Source organism: Colobus angolensis, unplaced genomic scaffold (genome assembly GCF_000951035.1).
Source record: "Colobus angolensis palliatus isolate OR3802 unplaced genomic scaffold, Cang.pa_1.0 Scaffold31, whole genome shotgun sequence".
NCBI lineage: Eukaryota > Metazoa > Chordata > Mammalia > Primates > Cercopithecidae > Colobus > Colobus angolensis.
In genome coordinates, this window is record NW_012116377.1 from 2,868,712 (window position 1) to 2,883,864 (window position 15,153).

Consider the following 15,153-nt stretch of genomic DNA (forward strand, 5'->3'; position numbering starts at 1 on the left):
GAGCTTGCAGTGAGCCGAGATCGCGCCACTGCACTCCAGCCTGGGCGACAGAGCTAGACTCCGTCTCAAAAATAAAAAAAAATAAAAAAAAAATAAAAAGTTAAAAGAGTTAACTTCTTTTAAAGTTGTTACCAGGCCAAGTGTGGTGGCTCACGACTGTAATCCCAGCATTTTGGGAGGCTGAGGCAGGAGGATTGCTTGAGGCCAGGAGTTCAAGACCAGCCAGGCCAACATGGTGACACCCTGTCTCTACTAAAAATATATTAAAAAAATTAGCCAGCTATGGTGGCACACATCTGTAGTCCCAGCTACTCGGGAAGCTGAGGCAGGAGAATCGCTTGAACCTGGGAAGCAGAGGTTGCAGTGAGCTGAGATTGTGCCACTGCACTCCAGCCTGGATGACAGAGTGAGACTGTCAAAAAAAAAAAAAAAAAAAAAAAGCTGTATCTGTGTATCTGGAATATCTCCTGTGCTAAGTAGTCTTCCCTCCTGTCCTGATACCTACTAGCCCTGGCTTGTCACTGAAGAAAACCAGACTGCTCCTTTATTTTTAGTTGACGACAATATTATTAATAAAAATGCAAAAAAGAGGAAACAATCCTGCCATCTTTATATAAGAGCTATTTTTCACCTTGGCAGTTTCCTCTGTGGTTCCTGTGCTCATGTATGTATATATATTTTTAGGGTATTGCAGTTTTTCTGTTTCTTAGTTTCTTTTACTTAACAGGGTACAACTGTTTTCCAACATGGCTGTATACTTTAAATAATTGTCAGTTTGAGTGGGCATAGACTCCTTGTAATGTTCATGTTCCACATTTACCTAAATGTTTAGGTTTCCAGGCTTTTTGTTATTTGTATAATATGCATTGTAATAGTCAACTTCATGCACGTGGCTTCTTATTTCTGCTGTATTTGGTTAACTTCCAGGGGAGGGATTATTGGAGCAGAGGTCTCAGTATATATATAGCTCTTCTTCTGAAATCACACTTAATTTGGATTCTCTCTACACCAACAGGGTTGATGGGTTTTATTCCTTCTTTACCATTACTGGCCATTGTTAGTTCTTTTCATTTCTACCAAGTTAGAAGGTCCTGAAAGTTGTTTTAATTTCAGCTTCTGGATCACTTGCAGAGGTAATTAGTTTTGTGTTTTATCATCCATTGTGGCATCTCTGTAGTCTTTGTCTGCTTAGGAGGTCCAGTTTGCCATTTTCTTTTTGAATTTGAGTGAGCTGTGGTGAGTGAATCACCTAACATTTTCTAACAATGGTTTCATGCCTAACCAGTGAAATGACTATATTTGGGGGAAGAATAAACAAACGATTTGGTGAGGTTTGTGTAAGAATGAGCAAGATTTTCCACTAGCCATAAGGGTGCTACATTTTAATTCTTAAGTGGTCAGACATCAAGTGATTCTACACAAGATGGTGTGATTCTGCAAGAGACTGATATATTATTGAAGAAGCATCTGATTTCTGTGGCTTAGGTAAGGGGGAATAGATGATTCTTAATTTCCTTCTTACTGGCCCAAGGCTTATCCTCTCAACCTGGTGTAGCACCGATACCTGCCTTTGCCCTTGGAGTAATATCACGTTTTGTGCTTGCTTGCTGTTCCTTGTTCCCGTCCACGTCTTGAGAGGGTTGGGGAGAAGAGGCACTGCAGAGGGAAACTATAAAGATTTCCCCTAATTGCTCTGCCGGTGCATTGCAAAATCTCCTTCTTCCAAGATCTAGGTGTTTTGTAACAATGCGTCACTTTACAGTATCTGACCCACCATACTACTAGAATGAGAAATCCATGTTACATTTTTGGCTAATAAAATTAAAAGTAAACAGGTTAAAGAAGAATCTCTCTCTCTCCCACTCCAGAGTCCCTCGCAAACATGTCCGCCATTGGGGTGAACTCGCCTTACCAGCTGATCTACCACTCTTCCACAGCCTGTCTGAGCTTTTCCCTCTCTACTGGAAAAGAAGTCAAGAAGAAAATAGGTAACGATGGTTCCTAGCAAGACCTCATAGCCTACCATTCATTGGTGGTGGCAGTGGGGTGGGGGATAGGTTTCTGTCTACCCTGTGTAGGTTGGTGGGATGGTTTGATTTGGTCTTCTGATTGGAAGGATACATAGTGGCTCCACCTGGAGATCCGGCAGCTGTCCACACAGATTTGCTCATGGAAAGGTTGTCACAGCCAGCCCTATCACTGCATAGCACGGGCTCATCATTTCAGTTTGCTTGTGCCCTGCTTTCCCAGTGATGTGGTGTCCCTCCCCTGGGACAACATCCCACCAAACCCATCTCTTCCACCCCGTACAGTATCCCAAACTCACGCCTCTGCTCAAACAGCTCTGTCCAGTCAATGCAGCAAGTGGGGGAACTAGTATCTGAAGAGAGGTATTTGGATATCGAACCTGGTAGACCTCAGTTGCACATCCCAAACTGGGCAAGTTTGTGTGGGCAGGAAACAAAGACATAGAAGAAACTCCTATTCTACTGAGGAAGACACACACAGGAGAGGCTTCAGGAAGAGAACACGTGGCAGATGAAGACAACCAGTCTAACAACACCTGCTCAAGAAGAAGCTCAGAGGAGAGACAGGCTGGGGCTGCAGAGAGCAGGGAAAAGCATGGCAGAACTCCCAGGTCCACCCTGCTAGCTATGACAGATGGGTTGTGGGGACAGGGTAGGTAGGAGAGGACCACATTCCTGAAGGTGGTGAGGTGGGGTGGATGGCAGGCAGGAATGCTCAGGCTGTCCAGTTGATTCCCACTGACACTGGAGGTAAGGCTGGAAGCCAAGGAGCTTGGATTTCCTCTATGCCCCCACCCCTGGCTGGCTGTGTGACCCACCTTCCTCAGCCCTCACCTCCATGTTGGTAAAAGGGAGATGGTCATCATGGGCGTGCCTTGTATTTCATCACTCACCATATCAAGCTGATCCTATACTCTTTCCATTAATGAACAAACGGCTATTGAACACTTGGTAACTGTCAGGCTCTGTACCAAATGCTGGGGATACAGATGTGGACTTGTAAGACAGAAAATGCCTTGCTTAAAGGACCTGACCTCCTCAGCTTCCGGGCACGGAGTAGCTTCGGCAGCTGCCACACCTTCCTGACTGCTTTACCTGTGTTGATATGTGCTTCATCTCATTGTGGTACAATAACCCACAGCACCATTGCCAACACCCCACTGCATGTGCACCTGGCTTGGTACTCCATTATCATGTGCCCTCCTGAACTGGCCCTAGATCTGGCCCTGTGATCCCACAGTCAGTTTGAGGGAAAAGGAAGTACCTTCAAGACACCTGGTGATTTAATGACTTTTTCTGCCTAATGAACCTGAGGGTGATGTCTTGAGCAAGGTTGTTTCAAAGCAAAAGTTAAATACAGAAGTCCTCCTTATCTAGGGTTTCCCCTTTCTGTGGTTTCAGTTACCCATGGTCAACCACAGTCCAAAAATATTAAGATATTTTGAGGCGGAGAGAAAGAGGGACCACATTGACATAACTCTTTTTAATTTTAAATTTTTGTAGGTATAGTTGGTATATATATTTATGGGTTATGTGAGATATTTTGATACAGGCACGCAATAATCACATCAAGCTAAATGGGGTGTCCATCATCTTATGCATTTATCTTTGGTGTTACAAACAACTCAATTGTGCTCTTTTAGTTATTTAAAAATATATAATTAAATTATGTTTGACTATAATCACCCTGAATGCTATCAACTACTAGGTCTTATTCATTCTTACTATTTTTGTGTATCCATTAGCCCTTCCCACTCCACACTACTCTTCCCAGCCTCTGGTGACTATCTGCTCTCTATTTCCATGGGTTTAATTGTTTTAAAATTTAGCTCTGATAAAGTAGAACATATGAAGTTTGCCTTTCCGTGCCTGGCTTATTTCACTTAACATAATGATCTCCAGTTTCATTCATGTTGTTGCAAATGACAGGATCTCATTCTCTTTTTATGGCTGACTAATACTCCATTACATGTATGTACCACACTTTCTTCATCCATTTATCTGTTGTTGATTGACACTTAGGTTGCTTCCAAATCTTGGCTATTATGAAAGGTGCTGCCCTAAACATGGGAGTGCACATATCTCTTTATTATACTGATTTCTGTTCTTTCAGGTATATACTTAGGAGTGTAATTGCTGGATTGTGTAGTAGCTGTATCTTTATTTTTTTGAGGAACCCCCAAACTGTGGTTGTGCTAATTGACATTCCCACCAACAGTTATGAGGGTTTCTTTTTCTCTACATCTTCACCAGCATTTGTTGTTGCCTATCTTTTGGACAAAAGCCGTTTTAACTGGGTGAGATGATACCACCTTGTAGTTTTAATTTGCATTTCTCTATCAGTGATGTTGGGCACCTTTTCATACACTTATTTGCCATTTATGTGTCTTTTTTTGAGAAGAATGAGTTTGAAAGCTCATTCAATCAGATTATTAGTTTTTTTTCCTATAGAGTTGTTTGAACTCCTTATATATTCTGGTCATTAATCCTTTATCGAATGGGTAGTTTGCAAATATTTTCTCCCAGTCTGTGGGTTGTCTCTTCACTTTGTTGATTGTTTCCTTTGCTGTGCAGAAGCTTTTTAACTTGATGTGATCTGATTTGTCCATTTTTGTTTTGGTTGCATGTGCTTGTAGGGTATTACTCAAGAAATCTTTGCCCACTCCACTGTCCTGGAGAGTTTCCCCTAGTGTTTTCTATTAGTAGTTAATAGTTTGTGGCCTGAGATTTAAGTCTTTAATCCATTTTGATTTTATTTTTGTATATGGTGAGAGATACGGGTCCTTCTGTATATGGATATCCAGTTTTCCCAGCACCATTTATTGAAAAGATTGTTCTTTCCCCAGTGTATGTTCTTGGCACCTTTGTCATAAATAGGTTCATTGTAGATGTATAGATTTATTTTGGGGCTCTGTATTGTGTTTCACTGGCCTACATGTCTGTTTTTATGCCAGTACCATGCTGTTTTGGTTACTATAGCTCTGTTGTATAATTTGAAGTCAGATAAAGTGATTCCTCTAGTTTTGTTATTTTTATTTATGATAGCTTTGGCTATTCTAGGGCTTTTATGGTTCCATATAAACTTTAGGAATGTTTTTTCTATTTCTGTGAAGATTGCCATTGGTATTTTGATAGGGATTGCATTAAATCTGTAGATTGCTTTGGGTAGTATGGACATTTTAATAGTATTTATTCTTCCAATCCATGAACATGGAATAGGTTTTCCATTTTTTGATGTCATCTTCAGTTTTTTTGCATCAGTGTTTTATAGTTTTCATTGTAGAAATCTTTCATTTCTTTGTTTAGTTCGTGACTATTTTAAATGGAATCACTTTCTTAGTTTCTTTTTCAGGCTGTCCACTGTTGGCATATAGAAATGCTACTGATTTTGGTATGTTGATTTTTGTATCCTGCAACCTTACTGAGTTTATCAGTTCTAATAATTTTTTGGTGGAGTCATTAGGTTTTTCCAAATATAAGATCATATGATCTGCAAACAAGGACAGTTTGACTTCTTCCTTTCCAATTTGGATGACCTTTATTTCTTTCTCTTTTCCGATTGCTCTAGCCAGGATTCCCAGTACTATATTGAATAATAGTGGTGAAAGTGGGCGTTCTTGTCGTGTTCCCGATTTTAGAGGAAAGGTTCAGTTTTTCCCCATTCAGTATGATACTAGGTATGAGTCTGTCATATATGGCTTTTACTATGTTAAAGCATATTCCTTCTATACCCAGTTTTTTGAGGGTTTTTATCATGAAGGGATGTTGAATTTTATCAAATGCTTTTCCAGTATCAGTTGAAATGGCCATAGGGTTTTTGTACTTCATTCTGTTGACAGGATGTATCACATTGATTGATTTGCATATGTTGAACCATCCTTGCATCCAAGAGATAAATCCCACTTGGTCATGATGAATGATCTTTTTAATGTGTTGTTGAATTCAATTTGCTAGTATTGAGGATTTTTACACCAATATTCTTCAGTGGTATTGGCCTGTAGTTTTCTTTTTTTGATGTGTCTTTGTCTGGTTTTGGTATCAGAGTAATACTGGCATCATATAATGAGTTTATAAATATTCCTTCCTCCTCTATTTTTCAGAAAAGTATGAGTAGGATTGGTACGTTCTTTAAATGTTTGGTAGAATATGACAGTGAAGCTCTTGGGTCCCAGGTTTTTCTTTTCTGGGAAACTTTTTATTATAGTTTCAATCTCGTTACTTGTTACTGGTCTGTTCAGGTTTTGGATTTCTTCATGGCTCGGTCTTGGTAGGTTGTATGTGTCTAGGAATTTATCCATTTCTTCTAGATTTCCCAATTTATTGACATATAGTTGCTCATAATAGGGACTAATGATCCTTTGAATTTTTGCAATATCAGTTGTCTCCTTTTTCATCTCTGGTTTTATTTAATTGGGTCTTCTCTCTTTTTTTCTTAGTCTGGCTAAAGGCTTGTCAAATTTGTTTCACTTTTTTAAAAAACAGCTTTTGTTTTTATTGATCTCTTGTATTGTTTTCCTTGTTTCCATTTTATTTATTTCTGATCTTATCTTTATTATTTCTTTTCTTCCACTAATTTTGTGTTTGGTTTGCTCTTGCTTTTCTAGTTCTTTAAGTTGCATCATTGGGTTGTTTATTTGAAGTTTTTCTTCTTTTTCTCTCTTTTTTGTTTTTTGAGATGAAGTCTCTGTTGCCCCAGGCTGGAGTGCAGTGGTGTGATCTCAGTTCACTGCAACCTCTGCCTCCCGAGTTCAAGCAATTCTCCCGCCTCAGCCTCCTGAGTAGCTGGAATTACAGACACGCACCACCACGTCTGGGTAATTTTTGTATTTTTAGTAGAGACAGGGTTTCACAATGTTGACCAGGCTGGTCTTAAACTTCTGACCTCAAGTGATCTACCTTCCTTGGCCTCTCAAAGTGCTGGGATTACGGGCATAAGCCACCATGCCTGGGCTGAAGTTTTTCTTCTTTTTGATGTAGGCACTTAACAGCTATAAATTTTCCTCTTAGTACTGCTTTCACTGTATCCCATAGGTTTTGGTATGTTGTGTTTCCATTGTCTTTTGCTTCAAGAATTTTTTTAAATTTCCTTCTTAATTTCTTCATTGACCCCACTGGTCATTCAGGAGCATGTTGTTTAATTTCCATAAATTTATATAGTTTCCAAAATTCCTCTTTGATTTATAGTTTTATTCCATTGTGGTCAGAGAAGATGGTTGCTGTTATTTCAGGGGTTTTTTTTGTTTTGTTTTGTTTTGTTTTTAATGTTTTAAGACTTGTTTTGTGACCTAACACATGATCTAGCTTTGAAAATGATCCATGTGCTAAGGAAAAGAATGTGTATTTTGCAGCCATTGGATGAAATGTTCTGTAAATATCTATTAGGTCCATTTGGTCTATAATACAGATTAAGTCTGATGTTTGTTGACTTTCTGTCTGGAAGATCTATCCAATGCTGAAAGTGGGGCGTTGCTGTCTCTAGCTATTATTTTATTGGGGTCTTTCTCTCTCTTTAGCTCTAATAATATTTGCTTTATGTGTCTGGCTGCTCCAGTGTTGGGTATATATATTTACAGTTGTTATATCTTCTTGCTGAATTGACTTCTTTATTATATAGTGACCTTCCTTGTCTCTTTCTATAGTTTTTGTTTCAAAATCTATTTTGTCTAAGTATAACTACTCCTGTTCTTTTTTGATTTCCATTTGCATGTAACATCTTTTTTTCATTCCTTTATTTTCAGTCTATGTGTGTCTTTATAAGTGGAATGTGCTTCTGATCATGAGGTCTTGTTTTTTTTTTTTTTTGAGATGGAGTCTTGCTCTGTGGCCCAGGCTGGACTGCAGTGGCCGGATCTCAGCTCACTGCAAGCTCCGCCTTCTGGGTTCGCGCCATTCTCCTGCCTCAGCCTCCCGAGTAGCTGGGACTACAGGCGACCACCACCTCGCCCGGCTAATTTTTTGTATTTTTTAGTAGAGACGGGGTTTCACCGTGTTAGCCAGGATGGTCTCGATCTCCTGACCTCGTGATCCGCCCGTCTCGGCCTCCCAAAGTGCTGGGATTACAGGCTTGAGCCACCGCGCCCGGCCGAGGTCTTGTTTTTTTATCCATCCAATAACTCTATGTCTTTTGATTGGAGAGTTTAGTCCATTTACATTCAATGTTATTATTGATAAGTAAGGACTTACTCCTGCCATTTTGTTGTTCTCTAGTTGTTTTGTGGTCTTCTTATTCTTCTTTCCTTCCTTCTTGTCTTCCTTTTACTGAAGGTGATTTTCTCTCGTGGTATGATTAAATTTCTTTTTTTTTTATTTTTTGTGTACCCATTATGTGTTTTTTGATTTGAGTTTACCATGAGACTTGCAAATACTATCTTATAACTCATTATTTTAAGCTGATAACAACTTCACACTGTTTGCATAAACAAAGAAACAAACAAGCAAAGAGAAAACGAATAAAACTCTACACCTTAACTTCATCTCCCCACATTTTAACTTTTTGTTATTTCTATTTATATCTTATTGTACTATATCTTGAAAAGTTGTTGTAGCTATTATTATTATTATTATTTTTTGAGAAGGAGTCACGCTCTGTCACCCAGGCTGCAGTGCAGTGGCATGTCTTGGCTGACTGCAACCTCCTTCTCCTGAGTTCAAGCAGTTCTCCTGCCTCAGCCTCCCAAGTAGCTGGGACTACAGGCACATGCCACCACACCCAGCTAATTTTTGTATTTTTAGTAGAGATGAGGGTTTTACTATGTTGGCCAGGCTGATCTCGAACTCCTGACCTCAAGTGATCTGCCTGCCGTGGCCTCCCAAAGTGCTGGGATTATAGGCGTGAGCCACCATGCTGACCTGTAGCTATTATTTTTTATGGATTTGTCTTTTAGTCTTTCTACTTGAGATAGTAGTAGCTTACACACCTTAGTAACAGTATTGTAATATTCTGGTTTTCTCTGTACTATTACCAGTGAGTTTTATACTAACACCTTTTCTTTCTGATTGAAGTACTGGCTTTAGCATTTCATGTAGGAGTTGATGAAATTCCTCCACTTTTGTTTGTCTAGGAAAGTCTTTATTTCTTCATTTTGAAGGATATTTTCACAAGATATACTATTCTAGGGTAAAAGGTTTTTTCCTTCAACCCTTTAAATATGTCATGCCACTCTCTCCTGGCCTGTAACATTTCCACTGAAAAGTCTGCTGCCAGACAAATGGAGCTCCATTGTAAGTTATTTGTTTCTTTTCTCTTGCTGCTTTTAGTATCCTTTCTTAGGATCCTTGACCTTTGGGAGTTTAGTTATTAAATGCCTTAAAGTAGTCTTCCTTGGGTTAAATCTGCTTAGTGTTCTATGACCTTCTTGTACTTGAATTTTGGTATCTTTCTCTAGGTTTGGGAAGTTCTCTGTTATTATTTCTTTGAATAAACTTTCTACCCCTGTCTCTTTCTCTACCTCATCTTTAAGGCCAATAACTCTTAAATTTGCCCTTTTGAGGTTATTTTCTAGATCTTGTAGCCATGTTTCATTCTTTATTCTTTTTTCTTTTGTCTCCTCTGTGCATTTTCAAACAGGCTGTCTTCAAGCTCACTAATTCTTTCTTCTGCTTGATAAATTCTGCTGATAAAAGATTCTGACTCATTTCTCAGAATGTCAATTGTATTTTTGAATCCAGAATTTCTGCTTGATTCTTTAAAATTATTTCAGTCTCTTTTTAAAAATTATTATTATTTATTTATTTATTTATTTTTGAGATGGAGTCTTGTTCTGTCACCCAGGCTGGCTTGCAGTGGCACGATCTCGGCTCACTGCAAGCTCCACCTCCCAGGTTCACGCTATTCTCCTGCCTCAGCCTCCCGAGTAGCTGGGACTACAGGCACCTGCCACCGCGCCCGGCTAATTTTTTTGTATATTTTTTAGTAGAGACAGGGTTTCACCATGTTAGCCAGGATGGTTTCGATCTCCTGACCCTGTGATCTGCCCGCCTCAGCCTCCCAAAGTGCTGGGATTACAGGCGTAAGCCATCGCGCCTAGCCTATTATTATTATTTTTTATTATACTTTAAGTTCTAGGGTATATGTGCACAATGTGCAGGTTTGATACATAGGTGTACAAGTGCCATGTTAGTTTGCTGCACCCATCAACTCATCATTTATATTAGGTATTTCTCCAAATGCTATCCCTCCCCCAGCCTCTGACCACCGCAACAAGCCCTAGTGTGTGATGTTCCCTGCCCTGTGGCCAAGTGATCTCATTGTTCAATTCCCACCTGTGAGTGTGGTGGTTGGTTTTCTGTCCTTGTGATAGTTTGCTGAGAATGATGGTTTCCAGCTGCATCCATGTCCCTGCAAAGGGTATGAACTCATCCTTTTATATGGCTGCATAGTATTCCATGATATATATGTGCCACATTTTCTTAATCCAGTCTATCACTGATGGACATTTGGGTTGGTTCTAAGTCTTCGTTATTGTGAATTGTGCCACAGTAAACATATGTGTGCATATGTCTTATAGTGGCATGATTTATAATCCTTTGGGTATATACCCAGTAATGGGATGGCTGGGTCAAGTGGCAATTCTAGTTCTGGATCCTTGAGGAATCACCACACTGTCTTCAATCTCTTCGTTAAATGATAGAATTCTGAATTCTTTCTCTGTGTTATCTTGAATTTCTTTGAGTTTCCTCAAAGCAGCTATTTTAAATTCTCTGTCTGAAAGGTAACATATCTTTCTCCAGGATTGGTCACTAGTGCCTTATTTAGTTCATTTTGTGAAATCATATCTTCCTGGATAGCCTTGATGCCTGTGGATGTTCATCAGTGTCGCCATTGAAGAGTTAGGTATTTATTGTAGTCTTCACAGTCTGGGGTTGTTTGTACTTTTCCTTCTTGGGAAGGCTTTCCAGGTATTTGAAAGGGCTTGGGTGTTGTGACCTAAGCCATATCTGCATTAGGGGGCAACCCAAGCCCAGTAACATTGTGGTTCTTTCTGACTCAGAGAGGTACTGCCTTGGTGATCTTGGATAAGATCCAGGAGAATTCTCTAGATTTTCGCAGAGACTCTTGTTCTCTTCCCTGCTTTCTCCCAAACAAATGGAGTCTCTCTCTCTGCTGAGCCACCTGGAGCTGGAGATGGGGTGACATAAGTACCCCTGTGGCCACCACCACTGGGACTGCACTGGGTGAAACCTAAAGCCAGCACAGCACTGGGTCTTGCCCAAGACCTGCTGTAACTACTGCCAGACTACTGCCTATATTTGCCGAAGGCCCCTAGGGAATCTACAATCAGCAGGTGGTGAAGCCAGCCAGGTTTCTATTCTTCCCTTTAGGGCAGAAAGTTCCCACAGGCCCCAGGCAGGTCCAGAGATGTTGTCTGGGAGCCAGGACAAGAGTAAAATACCTTCAAAATCTACCTGATGTTCTATTGTACTGTGGCTGAGCTGGCACTCAAACCATGAGACACAGTCCTTCCCACTCTTCCCTCCCTCTTCCACAGGCAGAGGAGTCTCACGCTTTGGCCACCACCACCAGGTCCATGGGGAGTACTGCCAGGCTATTGCAACTGTTCACTTAAGGTCCAAGGACTCTTCAGTTAGGCCTGGGACTCACTCTTCAGGGCAGTGGGCTCCCCTGTGCCCCAGGACAGGTATAGAAATGCCATCCAAGAGCCAAGGCCTGGAATCAGGGACCCCAAGAGCCCCTTAGTGCTCTGCCTCCTCATTGCTGAGCTAGTACATAAGGTGCAAGACAAAGTCCTCTTTACGTTTCCCTCTGCTTTTCTCAAGCGGAAGGAGTCCCTCACTGTGACCACCACATCTGAGAATGTGCTGAGTCTCTCCTGAAGCCAGCATGTCTCAGAGTGTCACCCAAGGCCCACAGCCTACTACCTGGATATCAGTGCTGGTTATTCAGGGCCCAAGGGCTCTTCAGTCAGCAGGTGATGGGTCCTGCCAGGACTGGGTCCTTCCCTTCAAGGAAGTAGGTTCTCTTCTGGCCCAGGATGTATCTAGAAATGTAATCTGGGAGCTAGGGCCTGGAATGGGGGCCTCATGACACTGACTGGTACCCTATCCTACTGTGGCTAAACTGGTATCCAAGATGTTAAACGAAGTCCTTTTTACTCTTCCCTCTTCTCTCCTCAGGTGGAAGAAAGGGGTCTTTTTTGGAGCCATGCACTGCGCCACTTGGGATTGGGGGAGGGGTGTCACAAGCACTCCCTTAGCTGCCCCAGCTGGTGCCTCAGTAGGTTGCATACCCTCTAAATCCACTGGCTCTGAGCCCAGCTCAGCACTAAGGCTTGCCTGGGAGTTGCAGTCCTTGCGGCCTAGGTTGCCTTTCAAGTTTATTTAGAATTCCAGAGCCCACAGTGGACAGGCTTGCCAAAACGCAGGATGCAGCCACTGGGATGGGTGACTCCCCTTTGGCTAGGGCAGGTCTACATGCTCCCTACATGAGTGAGCTTCAGCTGAGTTCAGCCTGGTTTTGCTTTCCACTATGATGGGAAAGCACTGAGTTCAATGCAAAGTCTGACAATCACTGCACTCTCCCTCTCCCAAATGCATAGATCCTCTCTGCCATGTAGCTGCTGCCAGGGATGGGGAGGGGTTGCGTCAGCAATTCAAGACTGTCTTTCCTACTTCTCCAGTGCCTCTTTCAGCAATATGAAGTTAAAATCAGGTACTATGAGTGCTTACCTGGTCTTTGGCTATTTTGAAGATGCTTTTTTTGTGTAGGCAGTTGTTAAATTTGGTGTTCCTATGGGGAGGACAATCAGTAGAGCCTTCTGTTTGGCCATCTTTCCCCACCCCTCCACCTAACTTTTATTACAATATATTGTTTTAATTGTTCTATTTTAGTAGGAGTTATTGTTAATCTCTTAGGGTCTAACTTATCAAACTTTATCATAGGTGTGCATGTAAAAATCATAGCATATACAGGTTTGGTACTATCCATGCTTTCAGGCATTTACTAGGGGTCCTGGAATGTATCTCCCAAGGATTGGGGGGACTGCTGCATGTCTATTGGCCTCTTGTCTATGTGGCTGCTTTCCTTTGCCACCCAACTTTTAGCCGCCTTGTTGTGTCCATTGACACTGGGATGTATATTCCGTGATGCTGCATTATAGGGCCTTAATCTTGTTTAGGAATTAGGCTCACATGTGCATGCTAACATGGGTGATCAGCCTTGCCTCATAGCTCATAAGTAACTATGGGTCCATGCTAGCCCGGCAATGTCCCAGTTTATGCCTGTTGTCCTATGACATATGTATGAATGATGCCTGATTTTGCTATAGCCATTCTGGTTTGAAGTCACTTTGGGTTTGGGGGCCTCCACCATCCATTCCATGTCTATGTGCTATTCCACCTCACCTGCTGGCAGTTCTGGGGCCAGGCTGACTTTGAGCACCAGCTCCAGGAGTTGGGCTTACTCCCTGAGGGGATGGCACCTATTTCTGGAAGATATCCAACGTTACAAGAAGAGAACTATTAATGGTAGTTCCTAGTCAGAGCAAGAGAGCATCACCTTTGAGGAGCCCAAGGCACCTGGGGCAGGTCAGACATAGTGGCTCAATCCAGCAGATGTTCCAGGTGGCCCACCAGCAGGTCACTGGACCTCAGGCCCTAGGCTTAAGTTCAGGGTTCAGTCTCTGGTCCCTGTTGGCAGGAGAAGTGGGGGAAGTGACCAGGAACCACTCAGGGTGGCAGATACCAGAGATGGTCCCCAAGCATTGGCCAACAACCCCCAGGATTCACCAGCAGCAAAGAAGGCTCCATTCTGAGGCCCTCAGGGCTTCAGTTAGAGCCTGAGAAATGCCCCCACCCAAAGCCAGGTTTCATCCTCAAATCTAAGGTGAAATTGAGCCTGCATACTACGAGGCTGCAACTGAGTGGGAGTCAGAGGTTCAGTGTAGGTAGGACCTGACACAAATGACTAAATAGATGCCCCTGGAACCTAGGGTGGGAGGATCACTGCCATGACTCCACATAACCACATCCTCATACTACCTGTCATGGAGGACAGCTGTGAAAATTAGTATCACAGGCACAGATCGTTGTCATCCAGGTCATGCAGATCATTGTCATCCAGTCTGCAGAGACTCAGATGACAGTGATCTGTGCCTGTGGCACTTGGGCTCCCTCCAGAAGACCCAAGATTAGCCATCATCAGAGAAGTTTTCAAGCTGATTGAGAAGAAATAGAGACTTTGTGTCTTTAATCAGGAGATTCAAAAGGGTCCAATTCAGTGAGGGCAATCAAGCCCCAGAAATGCTCTTTTCCTGGAACCTGGGGAGACATGGCCAGTCTCATCACTTTGCACAAGTCAGTCTCTGACACATCCATCATGGATGACTCGCAGTATGAGTAACATCTCTGTTTGATAACTGACCAGTCAACAATTCCTGGTGAGCATCAATGATACCCCCAATATTCTGATATTTAGAGGATGCTGCTCTCCTACTTTTCCTGGCCCCGTGTCCCCTGGTAAACACAATGTCTTGAAAAACCATTTTCTAAAACCCCTCCTATATTAGTTTTCATGCTGCTGATAAAGACATATCCAAGACTGGGAAGAAAAAGAGGTTTAGTTGGACTTACAGTTCCATATAGCTGAGGAAGCCCCAGAATCATGGCAGGAGGTGAAAGGCACTCCTTACATAGCAGCAAGAGAAAATGAGGAAGAAGGAAAAGCGGAAATGCCTGATGAACCCATCAGATCTCATGAAACGTATTCACTATTACGAGAATAGCACAGGGAAGACCGGCCCCCATGATTCAATGACCTCCCCTTGGGTTCCTCCCACAACAAGTGGGAATTCTGGGAGATACAATTCAAGTTAAGATTTGGGTAGGGACACAGCCAAACCATATCATTCTGCCCCTGGCTCCTCCAAATCAAATGTCCTCACATTTCCTTTTTTTTTTTTTTTGAGATGGAGTCTCACTCTGTCACCCAGGCTAGAGTGCAGTGGTGTGGTCTCGGTTCACTGTCCCACATTCAAGCAATTCTCCTGCCTCCGCCTCCCGAGTAGCTGGGATCACAGGCACCCGCCACCACGCCTGGCTAATTTTTTGTATTTTTTAGTAGAGACGGGGTTTCACCGTGTTAGCCAGGATGGTCTCGATCTCCTGACCT

General features: G+C 42.2%; 1 protein-coding gene across 4 annotated transcripts in view; it reads left to right on the forward strand.

The window, feature by feature from the left end:
* LOC105517912 (chromosome unknown open reading frame, human C3orf20) overlaps window positions 1-15,153 on the forward strand; it is a 102,746-nt gene that overhangs the window by 15,375 nt on the left and 72,218 nt on the right. For all 4 annotated transcript variants that reach the window (XM_011950677.1, XM_011950676.1, XM_011950678.1 and 1 more), the window contains one exon: window positions 1,869-1,988. In XM_011950677.1, the coding sequence (XP_011806067.1) occupies window positions 1,869-1,988 (120 nt within the window). The remainder of the gene's footprint in view (window positions 1-1,868; window positions 1,989-15,153) is intronic.